The 19,197-nt window shown below is 39.0% G+C and overlaps 1 protein-coding gene across 2 annotated transcripts in view; it reads right to left on the bottom strand.

Annotated features, from left to right (window-relative positions):
• Positions 1-19,197, bottom strand: part of LOC109419229 (nicotinamidase) — a 175,994-nt gene that overhangs the window by 139,791 nt on the left and 17,006 nt on the right. The window contains exon 1 of one of the 2 annotated variants that reach the window (XM_029867513.2): positions 17,541-17,687. The exons of the other annotated variant lie outside the window; for it this stretch is intronic. Coding sequence (XP_029723373.2) covers positions 17,541-17,579 — 39 coding nt within the window. The 5' untranslated portion in view covers positions 17,580-17,687. Of the gene's footprint in view, positions 1-17,540; positions 17,688-19,197 lie in introns of those variants that run through there. 2 annotated transcript variants of the gene reach the window in all.

Here is a 19,197-nt window from a genome sequence, read left to right as displayed (position 1 = left end):
CCAGGAATTCAAAGAGAACTCTCAAGAGCAATTTCTAGAGAAATTCCAGCTGAAAATGTTTGAGAGATCCCATCAAGAATTTCTGGAGAAATTCTAGTATGGATTTTTGCTGGTACTCTGAGGGAAATTCTAAAGAAATCCTTTAAAAAAAAATTGAATGAATCACAAGGGAAATTCCCATAGATTACATTGGAGTCTTCAGTTAGCCTAATGGTTAAGGCTATGGATCGCCAATCCGGAGACGGCGGGTTCGATTCCCGTTCCGGTTGGGAAAATTTTCTCGGCTCCCTGGACATAGTGTATTATTGTACTTGCCTCACAATATACAAATTCATGCAATGGCATGCAAAGAAAGCCCTTCAATTAATAACTGTGGAAGTGCTCAAAGAACACTAAGTTGAAGAGAGGCAGGCCAAGTCCCAGTGGGGACGTCGAGCCACAAAGAAGAAAAAGAATCCTTAGGGGATTCTTTGACAAGTTTCTTCCAAGGATCGCTTCTTCCCAAGGATCGCTATGGAATTCTTTCTGATTATAGATTGAAATTGAGATTTTTCCAGGAGGACTAACGGATACCTTCAGGAATTACATCAGAGATCTCTCCAGAAACTCATTCAGGAATTCCTACAGGAGTTCTTTCAGATAATCTTGTAGGAGTTCCTTCAATTATTTCCTTAGGATTATAATCAGGCATATTTCCAGGATATTATTGAGAGATCTTTCATGGAGTTGCTACAAGAATTCCTCCAGGATTTCCTTCTGAAATTCAGGAATTCCTTAGGGGATACCTCCTGCAAATAATTTCCCCTACCCGGAAAGTTTCCCTTTGAAAGATTCCGCTGAAAATCCTTCGGAGATTTCCACCGGAACTCCTTCGGAAAATCCTCGTGGAGCTCTTGCAGGGATTTCTTCTGTAATTTCTTCGGGGATTCCTCCTGGCCTTCCTTTAGGGGTTCCTTTGGACTTCCTTCGAGGATTCGTTCTGGACTTTCTACTGGGACTCCTCCTGCTATTGTATCGGGGATTCCTTCCAGATTTCCTTCTGGATTTTTTCCTTAAATTTCTTCGGGTGTTCCTGCTGGACTTCCTTCATGAATTCCTCCTAAAATTCTTTCGGGAATTTCTCCTGATATTCTGTCGTGGGTTTATCCTAAAATTCCTTCGGGGTTTCTAGATATGTATTTGAAGGTTTCTCAGTAAATTCCTCATTTCTCATGTATTCCTCCAGGAGTCTCCCTGGAATTCTTTCGGTGATTTCTTCTGGCATTTCTTCGGGGATTCCCCTGGAATTCGTTTGGGGATTTCTCTTGGAATTCCTTCGGAGATTCCTCCTGGAACTAATTCGAAGATTGCTCCTGGAATTCCTTCAGAGATTTCTCCTTAACTTTCTATGGGGATTCCTCTTGGAATTCCTTCGGGATTCCCCTTGGGATTCCTGCAGAAATTCTTGCTATAATTTCTTTGGGGATTGCTCCTGGAATTCCTTCAGAAAATACCCCTGGAGTTCCATCGGGTTTTCCTTCTAGACTTCCGAGATCACTCCCAAAATTGCATCGGAGATTCCACCTGCAATTCCTTCAAAAATTCCTCCTTGAATTATTTCGGAGATTCCTTTTGGAATTCCTTCGGGGATTCCTCCTCAAATTCCTTCGGGGATTCCTTCTGGACTTCTTTCGAGGATTCCTCCTAAAATTGATTCGATGATTCTTCCTTCCGTCGGGAATTTCTTCTGGAATTTCTATGGAAGTTCCTTCTGGATTTCCTTCGGAGTTTCCTCTTGGAATTCCTTTGGAGATTCCTCCTGGAAATGCTTCGGTAATTTCTTCTGGATTTCTTTCGGAAAATCTTTCTTGAATTATTTTCGGGTTTTCTCATAAAATTCCTACGAGGATTCCTCCTAGAACTCCTTCGGGGATTTCTCTTAAAATGTCTTGGGGAATTCCTCCTAAAATTCCTTTGAGGATTCCTCCTAAAATTCTTTCGGAGATTCCTATTGAAATTCATCCAGGGGTTTCTCATGGAATTCCTTTGACGATTCCTCCTGGATATTGTTTTTGGTTCCTCCTAGAAATCGTATGGGGATTCCCTCTCGAATTCCTTCGAAAATTCTTTCTTAAATCCCTTCGAGGTCTCCTCCTAGAATTCTTTTGTTGATTCCTCTTAGAATTCCTTCAGAAAATCCTCCAGAATTCCTTCAGAAATTCCCCATGGAATTCCTCCTGCATTCCTCCTAGAATTCCTTCGGGATTTCTTTCTTGAATTTCTTCGGTGATTTCTCCTACAATTCCTTCGGAAAAAACATTTGAGGATTCCGCTTGGAATTCCCTTGGAGATTCCTCCCGGAATGCCTTCGGTGTTTCCCACTAATATTCATGCAGGGATTTCTCATGTAATTTCTGTAAAATTCCTCCTAGACTTCCTTCGGAGATTCCTCCTGGAATTCCTTCGGGGATTCTTGTTGGAACTCTATCGGGGACTCCTTCTGGACTTCAATCGATGATTCCTTTTGATTCCTTCGAGGTTTTCTTTTGGAATTCCTTTGATGATTCTGCCTAGAATTCCTTCAAAAATTTGTCCTGGAATTCTATCGGAGACTTCTCTGGAATTTCTCTTGATATTCCATTGGCGATTCCGTCGGGATACCATCTTGGAATTCCTTTGGTGATACCTCCTCGAATTTCTGCGGGGATTCTTCCAAGAATTCCTTCGGGAGTTCCTGCTGTAATTCCTTCGGCAATTCCTCCTAAAATTCTACCAGGGTTTTTTCTTTCAATTCCTTCTGGGATTCCTCCCGGGTATTTTTGGTTAATTCCTCCTAGAAATCCCTTGGAAATTCCCCACTGGAATTCTTTTGAGAATTCCTTTGGAAATTCTTTGGAGATTCCTGCTTGAATTTCTTTGGGATTCCTCCTGGATATTTTTCGTTGATTGCTCTTAGAAATTCTCAGATGATTCCTTCTCGAATTCCTTTAGAAATCCTGCTGGATTCCTTCGGGAATTCTTCCTGGATTTCCTTCTGAAATTCCTCGAAAGTTCCAACTTGTGATTTCTTCAGAAGTTTCAGCAGGAATCTCTCAAAGAGAGATTCTTGAACCACCAGAGATTCCTGCAGAAGTTCATTCAGGATTTAATACAGCAGTTCCTGCAGAGATTATTCCAGATTTTTGTTCATGAATTCCTCCAGGAGTTTCTTTAAAGGCTTCTCCTGCATTTCCTTCTGAGATTCCTCCCTGAAATCATTCGGGGATTCCATAGTGTGCGACCTTACAATTAAATTTCCGGAAAATCTCCCGGAGTTGGATTAGAGCGCATTTAAGGCAGCCCCAGTAAGAAATGATTGATTTTAAAAATCTGTTTATATGCTTATGATTTGTTGTTGATTGGCGTCCTTTTCATTCAGCGAACTTGAAAAAAAAATTATTGAACAAGTTTCCATGAAATTCCGTGGGGTTGGCTGTGGCTGCTCTAAGTATGTTACATTCAACCATCCAAGTGATGTTTTTTTGTTTTCTAGTAGCACGAGCACGACTTTTTATGAAAAGCCATTTATGAATGGTTCGTTTCGCAGTAATTAAGTTTGTCTTCTAGCCCTTAGAAGCATATCATTGGAGCTTCAGTTGGGCTGTTTTAATTTTTCCCAAATCCATAAAATTGTTCCCTTTACGAGATCACGATATGATTCTTGTTTTGCGAGCCATATCATACTAGTAACTATGCATCCGTATAGTAGGACACATAACAATTGCGGCCGCAACAATAAAATTCGCCACATTTACTGTCTACTCCGGAAGTCGCTTACCGAGCCCCTCGCCTGGTACTGATGGTTGATTTTGTGGTAATGGTGGTAATGACTTTCCTCTTCAGCCGTGCATTAGTCAAAATTAGGATAGTGGTCACATAACCTCGGGTTTGACAAACTGAAATTAAAATTAAGTGTCATGTAAATTTGTCGTACACCCTATTTGGAAATCTTATCAATTGGGTTTTTAAATTAAGAAGAATGTATTGATTTTTTTATTTTATACGAAAGAGCACCTTTTCCTGAACCACTATGATTTTTTCAGATTCTTAGAACTTCATTTTGGTACCTAAAATCGATTTCGAAGAGATTTTTCTAAATCACCTTTTGACAGCTGGCCAACTGCTTGACAGCTCCGCCCAGTACAAAATGCGACGAGGGGTGATTCGACAAATCGCTCCCATACAAACTTCAAACTGATTTTTAAATAGGTTCCCGGGCATCAAAATTCATGAAAATTTGGATTTCGGCTCAGTTTTCCATGCAGATTCTGAATATGGAATTATCTCAACACCGCTAAAGAAGCCAATTGAGCCTATTTTGAATGTAGAAGAATAACTATTTTAAAGTGTTTGATTTTCCCAGATGATACGCTATTTGGAACACGACTACGGTTTTCCCAAAAAAAAACAATACAGTTAAACTTTTTCATAGCAAAACAATCTTTCCTTTGGCACGTGTTACGTGCAATAGCAATAAATCTTTCTTTTGCAAATCGTAGAATAATCGGCAATGTTTCAATAAGAAATGTAAATTGGATGTATAAACTGTATCATCTTCAAGAGGGTTTGACCTTTTATTAGACACGTCCCACTGTGCAGTAGTTCCATCGACCGCGCATTTTAACGATCATTTTAAATCTTCCTAGCAGAGATGTCCATATCCTCAGTGTAGGAAAGAGAAATAGAAAATTCACCACTCACGCTGTGTATCTCAACAGGAGCCCGTCTCTTAAGTGTGGATTCGCCACTGCGAATCGGATGCGCGCAAGCTTGGTGGGTAGAAATTCGCCTTGACGGAGGCTCTCTGAGAGAATTGCGCTTGCGTGAAAACAATTTTTTTTAACATGGGAAAGGATAGGAGCTGCATTTTCAAATGCTTCTAATTCTTTATAGAAATTTTTTCAAGCAAAACGTTCTTAATGTTATCGAATGAGATTTTGATACGCTATATTATAGACATAACATTGCAATTTAAAAACTTTTGTCTAAAACCAGTTATAATGTAGCTAATTGAAAGTATATTGCAAAACATTAACACTTTTTTCAATCTGAAGTCCCTAAAATATTTTAGAAGCATTTGAAAATGCAGCTCCTATCCTTTCCCATGTTAAAAAAAAATGATTTCACGCACAGCGCAATTCTCTCAGAGAGCCTCCGTCAAGGCGAATAAATCTGTTAGCTCCCTGAGCGCTAGGCCACACAACAGTGCGGCGAGAGCGATTTTAAATTCTCTCCGGTGAAAGTGTAAAAAACCACCCGGGCGCGCGCTCCAGTGAGGTATTTGCGCCAGAGTGCGCGCTGCGGTGAAACACCGGAGAGTTCTCGCCCCGGTGACACCATGGTGATGATTCGGTGACTGCTAAGTGAAAACACGGGAGAGCGCCGGAGAGCGATGCGCGCGAAAGAGTGAGCCACACTCGATCCAAGGCGAACGAGCAAGAGCACGCACTAGCGCTTGGTCTACCCACCACCCAAAACAAGAGAAGCTGGCTTCTAGTGTGGTGAAAAATGTTCCTATCCCCAGTGTGATCGATAAACTGACGCCGCAGTGAATCGCTACACGGAACCGCCAAACTACCCAAAATTGAGTTCTTTTGACGCAACCCCATAGTTCGGCCCAATAAGCCAAATTTGAGTAAATCGATTAAACTCACACTAGGTAAATTGCCTTCACCTACAGCAAAAACATTTACTTAAGAGTAGGTAAATTCAACCCAAGACCCCCCCTCATTCAACCCAAATTTGAGTAAACCTGCATTTACCCAAAATTGGCTTATTGGGCTCAAGGACCCCCGTTGGGTAGATGCATCTCTGTTTGTTTTTGACAACATCGGTGAGGGAAAGAGGGAAAACAACCTAATTTTGGGTAACTAGTTTATTCGATATACTCAGCTTTGAGTAAAATCGACCCAAAAATTAGGTAGTTTGATTTCTCCGTGTACGGTGAAATGCCATCTCTGCTTCCTAGTTATGACATTCACAACCATGAATGTCCACATTGTTTTTCGTTGCGTTTGACGTTTCACACTAGCGCCTTCTGTTGACGTTATTGCACAACGCAGTGTTTCGTGAAACATTTCCACCAGGTGATGGCATAGGGTGAAGTAGGTGACAGATTTGATCTAGAAGTTACGTCTGTTTGTCCGTGCTATGGCATTATGGAGTATGATGGTTTGCAAAAGGAAGGGTAGATGAGTATTGTGTGTTAGTGGTATGCCATATTTGGAACACGACTTCGGTTTTTCCAAAAATAAAACAATACAGTTAAACTTTTTCATAGCAAAACAAAACACGTCCCACTGTGCAGTAGCTCCATATTTCTATACGCTCTGCTAAACGAAATGTTATGACCACAGACAAACAGACGTAACACTTGCGAAATTTCCATCGACCACGCTTTTAACGATCATTTTATATCTTCAAAGTTATGACTTTCACAACCATAGGCGTGCATACAGTTTTTCTTTACGTTTGACGTTCAACACTAGCGCCTTCTGTTGACGATATTGCACAACGCAGTGTTTCGTGAAACATTTCCACCATGTGATGGTATAGGGTGAAGTGGGTCATAGATTTTCACGAGAATTGTTCTTACGTCTGTTTGTCTGTGCTATGGCATTATGGAGTGTGATGGTTTGCAAAAGGATGAGTAGATGAGTATTGTGTGTTGATGAGAACCCGCTAAAAGTGTTTCATGAGTGCGCGGCTGGCTGGCTGGATGGCTGACTGACTGGCGTACCTCCCGTTCGTTGATGCTAAATATTTGACCTCGTGATTAGCTTGGTTTAGCACGCAATCAAGAACAAATTTACCGTGATGCTCTACTAAAGGAAGGGCGTCATGACGGATTGTGGCGCTGCGTTGATTTCGGACAGGTTAGTGGGTGGGTGGGCGCCCTGGGACGATTGTAGACCGGCACAGTATAGTTCGCAATCATCGCAAGGACGAGGACGTGGTAGTTATTTTCGGTTGAATTGCGCGTGAATTGCAAAATTATGCGAAACCGCCGAGTAGCAGCAGCAGCAGCACCTATTGAAGTCGAGTCACTCAAATGTCGAACCCTTCGTTGCACGTGCTAGTCGAGTGAAAGGTTCCATTAATGTTGGTTTGGTAGAGAGTGGGCTGATTATGACGGTTTTCAGAAACTACCATAGGATGTGGATAATAATCAACGATTCACGAATCATGATTGAGACCCCGACTTGAGCTAATTCTCGTGTGGAAATATTTGGATTGTTGTAATAAATTCTGGTTTTACGCATCCAGTTCGTCATGTCATGGTTATACGCTTCATGTTCTTCTTCTCCTTCTTTATCTTAATACATTGCCTGCTACATTGAGTTTCAAAATGTAAAATTTCTTCATATTTTTCGGAAGATACTACATTTTGAAAATGGGGTGACTTGACTTGACGTCACCCCAGCCTGAAATTCTACTTTTAGGTTTTATTGAAGTCGACAAATACGCTTGACTATGCTTGGGAATCTTTTTCACAATATGTACTTTCCATAAAGCGCCGCTAGAAGTTATTCCAATGATTTTGTCCTGAAGAGATTTGTTTAGGAGTTTTGTCAGACATTTCGCCAGACAATTTTTCTTTATATTTTCCAAAACTCTTCTAATGGATTTAATAGACAACAACAATGTAATCCAGTTTTCAAAAATAATGTCAAAAGGTATACTGAAAATTTGTGTAGCGTATAGTTATTCAGAAATTACGAACAGTTCACCAACAATATTTAAGAAATTATACCAAACAATTTCATCATAACTTTTTAGGATTCCAATTTCAAGTTTTACCATTTCCACAGATATCTGTGGTGTCGATGATGATATTGATGATGAGGTGCAATTAGCTACAGAATGACCCACTTTAAACGCCTAAAATGAAGCAATTTTTTTCAAGATGATTTTAGAAAAAAAAAACGATTTCTCGAATAAAAATCAAGCTACCCTCAAGTTTCAGTAAGAGTTAAATTGAATATGCTTAGGCCCTAGGTTAGGAAAACACAATCTACAACTAGCGTGCCTTAATAGTTATTTATGCAAAGCCTCGTTGTACGACTAGTGCTGAAAAAATCAACTTTACATACATATCGTTACATTACTGATCCTCAGGCCCATTTTTTCAACTGTTTGTATCGCACTTTCTGGATCCATTTAAGAAACATTCAACACGTTATTCTAGGTTATTTTGGGAGTATAACAGCCTCTAAAGCATTGTCCAGTTAGAATCCGGACGCAGATAATCACTTATATCTCAGAGGTGGAATAACAAATAGAAAAGGTGAAGCCCTCAAAACAAAGATAATTTTCTGTAGTTTCATGGAAAAATATCATTAAAATTATTCAATTTAATTTTTAATACATTTTCTCATTTTTTCCGTGATTACTTCCTTAAAAATCTGCACAATGGTAGTAAATTTTAACATCAACCCCTTCGGCGGATTTGTTTAACAATCAGGTCATCTCTGTAGTGTCCTGAGACCCTCTACCAATCTGATTAGGATTCCAAAGAAACTTTGCCAAATATTTCTCTTCTTGCGAAATAAAGGGCTATTCAGTGAATTCCAAAGAAGCGAAATTTGAGTGTTTTTTTTTTGTTAATAAACACTATCCAACAGTGATGACACCACTACACATCTCAGGCTGTCGTGATAGCTCACCAAATTAGCTCAAACCTCTACAGATCCCTTGTGTGCATTTTTGAAAAGCAGCACGCGATTCTTGAGGTTATCATCTTTGTACACATTTGGTGTCAAAATCGTGATGTGAGAAAACGATGTCCAGAGCTCGAACTTCCTGGCAAATCTTGGAATTCCTAGCAGATTTATCCATGAACATAAACTTCAATCTTCCTTGGGCATTTCCTCATGGCATGGTTAACAACATCTGTGCACATCACACATAATGGTTATGGAGACATTGACATTTTTCGCGACTGTCGTACCTGACCACGCTTAATTTTCAGCGTGTTTGTGCAAGATTTTTTTCCTTCACTTCTCTTCATTCTGAAATAACTTCTCACTCGTAGCAAGAAAATCGATGAAATTTTCACCATCAATAGAGGACTTGTTTATGATCAGACTGCTGTAAAAAAATATGATTATGAACATTGAGAGCGTCACAATAAATTATCCTTTGCGTCCGGATTCTAACTGGACAATGCTTTATAAGAAACATCCCGCATAGTAAATTACTGTTTGGATTAAGTTCCAAACAGTATGTCTCCTGTTTCTGTTAATGTTACTGTACCACAATCAGGTACTTTTCTGTTGAAAACTATGAAACTCGAAGCATTTGACCCTCAGGAACGGTCTAAGTAACGCATACCAATTTGTAACAGTATGTTATACTGTGCAGACATTGTCAGATATTATAGCGATGAAAACTTGTGAGGCATGGTGGGAATATGGAATGGCCATTTCTCAAATGGTTTGTGATTATGTTTGCGCAACACACTTATACATGTGTATATCACTGTATGCAACTTAAATTTAACAGTTAGCCAAACTGTTGCACACATTAGTATTTGTAAAGACCAACCAGTTTCTTAGCAGAAAAAAAAAACGAAATCTTTCGTGAGATCACTCGTGTGTTGAAACTCAACTCAAAATTTGCTGCGGTAAACAAGCAGAAGTATCTGGAGCAGCCTGGATTAGAGAGGGGTAAGTTTTGCATGATTATTCTATCATATTTTTTGGTGGTACATATAACTCATCGGATAATAATTATATTGCAGAATTCGCATTGGCGTAGCTAGGGGGGGTTCCAGGGGTGCCTGGCACCCCCTAGAACAAATTTGGCACCCCCTAGAGTTTTTCCTTGACAGTCACCTAAAATTTAAGAGTTAACACAATAATTCTAATAGGGTCTGGGACCATTTGGGTAGGCGCACCTATTTTGGGCACTTGCTACTATAACTCAATCAATTTTGAACCGATTGACCTGATTTTTGAAACACGATCAGATACGCACAGTATCTAGCCATGTGCAAAAATTCAAATCAATCGGTTTGAAATTGACTGAGTCATAGCAGCAAGTGCCCAAAATAGGTGCTCCTGCCCAAATGGTCCCAGACCCTCAGGCTTATTCTGCGCGGCGTGTGAGGTGAGACGAGTCGAATGAGGTGACAAAAGTCGACTCGCCCCATTTGATTTACATTAGTCGTCTCACGTCACGTGAGACTAAACCGTCCGTCTCACCTCACACGCCGCGCAGAATAAGCCTGCCTATTTTTTAATGAAATGTGTCATGTCAAAAAAACTTAAGCACACCCGGAATTACTTATATGCCTGTTGTACGTTTTGGATATTGGTGAGAACAATCAACAGACTTCTCCATGGATTCCTCCAGAAATATCTCTATCTATTCATACAGTGATTTCTCTAGACTTCCTGTATGTATTTCTCCCGATATTTCTTCAATACACTTCCCTTAGGATTCCCCAGGCAGGCAAGATGGGGTTGTACATACTGAAAATTTCTGCAAAGATTGATCCTAGGATTTCTTTGGAAATTCTTACTTTGATACTTCGGATTCCTTTAGGAATTCCTGGTGGTATTATTTAAGACAATCTTCCTGGGATCCTTTCAGAAGTTCCTCCGGTGATTCTTCCAGGAATTCCTTCAGAGATTTGATTCAGAGATTATTCCAGAAATGTTTCAAGGAATTCTTCCAGGAGCTTATATTGGCCTTCCTTCGAGAATTGTGGCCAGAATTCCTCAAGAAACTCCTGTGACGATTCTTCCAGAAATTTCTTTTAGAACTCCTCCAAAAATTCTCACTGTGTCTTTAGGTATTCTACTAGGGAAGTTCTTCCGGAAAATCTCCCTAGAATTTTTCTAAAAATCCCATCGGTGATTTTTCCAGAGATTTCTTCAAGGATTTATCTAGGACTTCCTCCAGAGGTTCTTCCAGAAACTCCACAGGGGATTTCTCCAAAAACTTCTGTTGACCTTCCTCCATGAATTCCAGCTGAAATTCTTTAAGTAATTCACATTAGGGCTTCTTCGGAAATACTTCTAGGGATTTCTCCTGGCATACTTACTTGCTGCAATAATTTCGAGAAACCTTCCTGAGATTTCTCCAGAAATCCCTCCTGCAATTCCATTAGGGATTCCTACTGATTCTTTCAGGGACAACTGCAGGTATTCCTCCAGGAATTTGTTAGAGGAACTTCTCTTAGGATACTCGCGGCATTCCTTATCATAAGATTTCTCTAGAAATTACTTCTATGATACCTCTGAGATTCCTTCAGAAATTCCTTCTGCAATTCCTTCATGGCCTTCGCTATAGATTCTTCCAGAATACCTCTACCGGTTCTTGCAGGAACTTCTCTAGGTATTCCGAGGATTTATTTTCTTTGGATTCCCCCAGACATTCCTGATGGAGTTTTTCAAGAAATTCCTGCAAAGTTACCTCCAGCAATTCCTCCTAGGATTTCTGCTGAGATTTCTACAATGATACATTCCAGAATTTTTCCAATGATACCTTCTGATATTTTTCCTGTGATTACTTCAAAAGCTATCCGGTGATTTTCCAGGAATTTTTATTCATAGATATTTTATCCAAGGATTCTTTCATAAATTTCTAATGGGATTCCTCCATGAACTCCTCTTGGCCTTTCTCCAGGAATTTCAGCAGGATTTCTCAAGCTATTCCTGCTGTGGTTATTCCAGCAATTCTTCGTAGGACTCCTGCAGAAATTCTTACTGTAATACCTTCCAAAATTCTTCTATGGATTCTTCTAATAATTTCTCCAGGGATTCCTTAAAAAAACTTGCTGGGATTATTCAAGACAATCTTCCTAGGAACAAAAAAAAAACTATTATACCTGCAGGAATACCTCAAGGGTTATTCCTGCCATTCTTGATGGGTTTCGTCTAGGCAGTTTATCTAGGATACTTCCAGAAATGCCGTTGATTCTTCCAGGGATTTTTCTAAAGACTCATTCAGGAATTCCTCAAGAGCTTTTATTCATGGATTACTCTAGAAATTAATCATGGTATTACTCCCGCAACTCCTCTTGGCCATTTTCAAAGAATTCCAGCTGAAGGAATCCCAATAGATATCTCAAGAGGAATCCCTAAACGAGTTTCGGGGATAGTATAAATTTCCAGAGAAATGCAAGGAGGTATTACTAGGGGTCTCCAATTAGCCTAATGGTTGAGGCTATGAATCGCCAATCCAGAGACGACGGGTTTGATTCCCGTTCCAGTCGGGAAAATTTTCTCGACTCCCTGGGCAAAGAGTATGATTGTCCTTGCCTCACAATATACAAATTCCTGCAATGGCAGGCAAAGAAAGCCGTTCAATTAATAACTGTGGAATTGCTCAAAGAACACTAAGTTGAAGTGAGGCAGGCCAAATCCCAGTGCGGACGTAGAGTCACAAAGAAGAAGAAGAAGATTACTAGAGAAATCTCTAGTGAAATCCTATAGGAATGAACGAGAAAAACCAATTGATTAGAAGGCACCGAATGTTGCTAATTGACAAATTGAGAGATGAATTTAAAAAAATCGCGTTCTGGTGGGATTTGAACCCACGACTCCGTATTCTCTAGACCGCAGTATGGCCGTTTCTTTGAGGGTTCCTTCGGCATGATTGTTTTTTTTTTATTTCTGCGGTAGTTTAATTAGAATTTAATCAACAATTCCTTTGGATTTTATTTTCTATAATATCAATGGCTATTCCTCTGAAATTATTTCAGCAATTTATTTCTCAGTTATTTTGCAAATTTGTCAGGCAATTTTATCGTATTTATTTTTGTAATTATTTATGATTAAATTGTATTTATATTTATTGCATCCGAAAATGGCTGGATTGGAAATTCAGAAATTCTAAACTGGGCTTGCTTGAAGAAAATCCTATGAAATTCACGAAAAACTTCCTGACAAATCCCCAAAGAAATTGCCGGATAGTTTTCGGATAAATTTACTTTAGAATTCAAAGCAGTTGCCAAGAGAATTCATATAAGAATTACCAGTGGAAGTCTTGAATAAAATTATTAAGGCTTTTTAAAGAAATTGGTCAAATCTAATCACAAAATAAATTTGCCGAAATATATTCTATGAAAATTTCCACAAACTTTAAAAAAAAAATAAAAGAAATTCTTAAAGAATTTCCGAAGTCATTAAAGCATTTTCTGAATAAAATTCAGAAAGATTTCCAATAGCAATTACCGTAGTATCACAAGGGCAGAACTTTTAAAGAATCACGAAAGATTTTTTTCAAATAAATTCTCGAAGGAATTCTTTAAGAAATTTGCCGAATCAATTTCCAAAGGAATTACCGAAGAAGTTCCCAAGGTGTTGCTGCAGGAATTCCTTACATAATTACTGGAGAAATCTAGAAGAAATTGTCTAAAGAATTTTCATTAAAATTATAGAAGCGATTTATAAAAGAATTTCCGAAGGAGTTTTCGAAGGAATTGGCGAAGGAATACCGAATAGCATTGATAATGAAAGTCCAAAAAATCGACGAAAATCCAAAAAAAAGTAGAATGATTTGCCGAAGACATTTCCAAAAAAAAAATTTGATGAAGTTTCCAGAGGCATTGTCGAATGAATTATCAAAGGTTTTACTAAAATAATCCCAAAAAGAGTTGCCTGAAGAGTAATTGAAGAATTTAAAAAAGCAAATATAAATAGAATCGCTTGCATTAACAAAACAATGCTTAAATGTCTACTAAAAAATTGGCGAAGGAACTCCAGAGAAAACATTTCAAAGAATTGCCGAAGAAATCTTCAAAGTAACTTCTGATGAAATTTTAAAAGAATGCGTGAAAAGTGTTTAGTATCAAATTCCAAACGTATTACCAAATAAATTCTTAAATAAATAGCCGAAGGGATCCAAAGATATTACTGAATATATTTGCCAAATCCAAAGAAATTGCTGAGAGATTGCTTTTAAGGGAACGACTGTTACTTTAACTGGAAACTTTTAGTGGCTACGCAGTCTTTATTCTTAAAACGGGTTTATTGTTTACCCAACGTTTCGGCACTTAGGGATGGTGCCTTCATCAGGGGGAACATAATGTTCTCGTTTTGTCTCTAGTGTTTCGGCTAACTTTAACTGTCCTGATTTTAGTTTTTTGGTACATGACTGGGTAACACTTCGTGAACCTACGTGGACTTTTCCACGAAAAAATGGTTTGCCGAAAACACGAATTTCTTGTTTTATACGTACAAACCAGACTCGATTATCTGAAATGTACGATGCTGAAATTTTGACTGATTACTACAATGTTGGTTTTGCGTAAGTCAAATTTTGAGCTTTATGTATACACAATTTCTTTCAACAGATATTTTATCAATTCAGACGAAATCGGAACTTGGTCCGAGCACCAGAATCCCGAAGAGAAAAAATGAAGTTCGCTCGCACCAAATTCCGGGTTTCAACTGAATTGCTAACGCATCAAAGTGCAGAATGAAGGTTTTTACAGCAAAAGTTCTACACTTATCCAACGAGGCTTGCCTGATTATTTTCAATCCACTAAACAAAGGGGTTGTCTCTATGATTGTTAAGTTCAAACTGAAAATACAAATTCCATGTATTATACGCAATCAAGTTATCAAGTTTTAAAACCTCACATGGCGGGGAGAGTGTTAAAACTGTACAACGGTTCGGATTTTCCAAAAAAAAAACTTCTATAAAATATCCAGCTTTTTACGCTGGCTTGCCATAAATTGTGAATCACCCCTATCTGACAATTCTTGCCGACACTATAATTTTATTATGGATGAATCGAAGCAAGCTTTGTGGTGATGAAAATCTTTATTGTTGATGAAAAACATCAAAATTTCCAATTCTTGTGTTCGGGAATTCAATTGTAAAAATTTCATATTTCATATTTTAATATTGTATTTTAGGTTGATATTGCTGGACATGCATGATGCCAGGAATCATGAGATACGAACAGAATGTGAAATTAATATGCCCAGGGAGGATAAGACGCTCAATGAAAACTGCCGGAGACAGACGTCTGAAGGCAAAAGAACCGATCTGACCTCGAAGATGGAACTTCAAAGATTTTTCTATTTTGCCGAGACCAGATAGTGAGCATGCCATTGGGTCCCGGAACTGTTGCGCGAGTGATTATTCTCAATTTAGTTGAAAATCAGAGTTTTCGACTAGCGAAATTGGGTTTTTCCCCAAATCCGTGTGTCGAACCTAACTTCGGAAGTGGTGCGCTGTATAGTAAACCTGGTCCGCTATACAGCGCACCACTTCTGTAGTTAGGTTCGACGCACGTATTTTGAGTAAAATCCAACTTTGCTAGTGGAAAATTCCGGGATTCAACTGCACGGAGCATATTTGCTTGGGCTAAGATTACGACAGATTTTTCAAAAAGTTATGTAACGCCCTGGACATGTCCAGTTTGAGTAAAGTTTTAACGTCAAGTTCCGCTGTTTACACTGTCCATTATAGTATGGTACGAAAAACACAATTTATTTTGTATTTATTATTTATTTTTATATAGAAACAATAAGGCTTCCAACAGAATATGAGTAATTGAATCGCCATCGCCGATTAAATTATAGGAACGGATTTCATAATAAGGGGAATTATTAATACAACACTGTTCGGGATTGGGGAGTTGACAGTCCGGGTCTCAGACATAGTTGAGGTATATAAAGTTCTACTATCCGCTACACTCTGCTATGGATCGGAAGAGCTTCTTCCGCTTTGATAAGTCACAAGTTGGGGATAGAAATCGATGTACTGGGAGACTGGTCTATCCGAATTTTGACCCCAAGTTCTTCGTACAGCAGCAAGGCTTATTTTTCAGCACTATAATGATGGTCAATCCTTTAAACTGAATGCCTAAAATATATAAAACAATGTTATTTTCACAAAGGAAATATATGAGAAACAACGCGAAATGGTCTACCGCAAAGATAGTGAAAAATTTTGACAGCTAGATCAACAACCTATGCTTTTAGCCTACTGAGACCTTACTATAAAAGCTGTCGGCAAGAAATGTCAAAATCGATTCACCCCTCGTCGTTTTATAGCCAGCGTAAAAAGCTGGATAGAGCGTTTAAATTTTCGGGCTATTTTTTCCCACGACGCAGTGCAGTATATCACTATTACATGAAAGAAATTGAGGGTGGAATGGTATTTCCTTTTACGAAATAAAGCAAAACAACCTGGAAGCCACTGAAACTGGCACCCCCAAGGCACCCCCTAGGAAAAAATCCTAGATTCGCCAATGAGAATTCGTCAACAACATAAGCCTCCTCTGTGCGGGATTCCACAAAAGGAAGGTGAGAACGATCCCTCCTGTTGTAGCAGATATTGTACAAAATCCGTCCCCACCCGGACGAAGTTCCCGTAATCGTCGTAGGTGCCACCGGATCCAGGATTGCATACATCGAAAGTCGGGTTTTTCCAGACACTATTATGCGTGGAGGGCGACAAAAATAATGCGCTTTGGAGTTATAGCCGAGGCAGAATATTTTTTGAATAAAACATTCTCTGGTGATCGCAAAACAGACTTTTTATTTTAACGGTTTAATTGCAATAGAACCATATACCATAAGTTTAATATACCATAGATGAGCATAAACCAACAATACCACATACATTGTTCGTTTCCGTTCTAGATTTATTGTTTTACTGTTCTCTAACCATTTGCCATGCAGTGAATTGCTTCAAAAACGGGATAGTAAATTGACCGTATCCTTTACTGTTTTGCGAAAAATTTGTTCGAGAAAACAAGCCATTTTTTATGGTAACCTATCTTAACCGCCTATACCTCATACTGTAATTTGGCGGATTACCATTTGTCAAACTGGCAAATCTGTACGTGGTATGGTTAGCTTACTGTCATCTCGGACAGTTCGAAAAATGGTTAAATGACAATTGTTAATAGTCATCTACAGTATGAGAAACGTTGCATTTACAGTTCGTGATTATGCGTGATTTTTGCAAGAAAAGCTACGGCAACATAGAGAACTCGGCGTCACGTGCGGCCCGCGGGCCGCACTTTGGTGATCACTGCGTTACATAAACAACTATCACAATCGCACAGAAATTAAACGCCAACATAAAAATGTTTTGTGATGCCATTTAAAAATTCTACATTAGTACTATAAACAAAATATAATAATTTTGAATTCCACAGTGTTTAACGTCAATAGTGTAAAGCATCGTTTCACGTTGTACCTGCAATTTGTTACTTATTCTACCCAAGAACAACTCCCAAAAGAGCTTTTAACTTAGCGCAGCCATTAAAATGTCAATAATGTGAAATTGATATCGCTTGGAGAGCAGAACATGAGGATGGGCGAGCACACAGTAAATTTCGTTCAAATGCGCAACAGCCCGAAGGAATAAGCAGAACCCATTACTAACTGGGCACAGTTACCATAATGTTCAAACTGTGCCATTAACATGATTTATCTGCGCGTGTGTGTTGTATACATGTTGTATATATAATATATAGACGTTATGCTTGATTTGCACCTCCTGGACGAGTCCTGACAATCAACAATCTGGTAACATTTACAACTCACCTCGAAGCCAAACTCGTTTATTTCTTCCTGCGAGCACATGTTTTTAACAATCCACAACCGATCTCAAATGCACCAATAATTTATGTTTACGATACTGAACGCGAAACCGTTCACAGGTGACTGATTGCGAATCGAATTAGTACCGACGACGGAGCAGGCTGCGACAGCGAGAGCACAAAGCAAGCGTGTAGAATCTAACCGAATGGAGCGGGGGTGTGTAGCCAAGGCAACTTAATCATGTTACCACAGACAAACAGACGTATCACTTGGAACAAAATGCGATAAAAATCATCGTCACGCAAACAGAATCGCCCAATGCTAATTACGCTGTGGTACGTAAACTTACTGAGTAGATGACGGTAGTGAGCAAACGTCAAACAGGAGCTAAAACGATGCGAGCGCCATGAGCGAGCGATTTGCGAACTACGGAATATTTGTATAATTCGTTAAAAAGGGAAACGATGGGAAGTGAGTAGAGTGAGACGTCTGTTTGTCTGTGATGTTACCCATGCAAGTAGTTCTATGGAAGAGCTTCCTAATGAATACATTTTAGTAGTAGCTGTTTCGGGAAATGCCATTTTCAATAGTTATTTATGAAATGAGTTGTAGAGTTGATTTTCAGCCCGAGTCGTACTACGAGCCTACTAAAAAGTTGAATCATTGGTCATCTTTAGCATATGGACTTTTCATCATAATCAATCAAAGTGCTCTTGAAAATTCAAGGTGTGTCTTCCTTATGTAGGTAAGTTACCTTAAACATATGTTTTTAATCGTTCCAGCTACGCCTACGTTGATTCCAAGATTATCACAAAAACACGCATCGCTGTGAACGACATAGAAATAGCAAAATCACGAGGAATAAGAACAATAATCGTTTCGTATACGTAGCTACATTACGTTGTACATTGCATATGTCCACAGATACGACGCTCCAATTGCTAATCGCGTGGCTAATCTGTACAACTCACTCACATCGGAGGGTTTGGCGATTTGATTGGATTTATTATATAGCTGACGGTTCACATCCAATCCATGGGGATGGGGCACGAACAGTGGAAAAAATAGATATGAAATAGGGCCTAGGACCGTTTGTGCAAATGGGACTTATTTTGAGCACTGCATGTGTAACTCATTTTTTTAACAATCGACTTTATTTTTTGTACACAGTGAGCAGCATGCAGTATCTTACTGTGTTCAAAAATGCATGTCAGTTGACTAGAATTTGACTGAGTAACACCCAGTGGCGTAGCTAGGAATTTGGGGGCCCGGTGCGGAACCAAGTTTGTGGGCCCCCATGAAAATTACAGGTGTACATATTTCACAACCTACCTTTCTAACCCTCAAATGATCGCGCTGTTGTATTTTGCACAAAACGTTGAAAACAATCTCGACTTTTGTACTCAGTATTAGCGTGATGCTGGCAGTAATGGCCAACTGACTGATGGAAGGTTAAAAATTATTTTCTGTAATCATTCATGATTTTTTTCGGGGATTTCTGCAAGGATGTACATCCCGGAATTCCATCAATGAGCGTAAGATTTTTTTCAAAGAATTATGTTGAAGTTTCTTAACATTTTTTTTAGGAATTGCATTAAGTAATCCTTTAGGAATTCCTTCAAAGATTGTTTTACCGTTTTCTTTAAAAAAATCTTACTCG

Source organism: Aedes albopictus, chromosome 3, assembly GCF_035046485.1.
Source record: "Aedes albopictus strain Foshan chromosome 3, AalbF5, whole genome shotgun sequence".
Lineage (NCBI taxonomy): Eukaryota > Metazoa > Arthropoda > Insecta > Diptera > Culicidae > Aedes > Aedes albopictus.
Note: the sequence above shows the minus strand (reverse complement) of the source record. Positions and strands in the feature narration are given on the sequence as shown.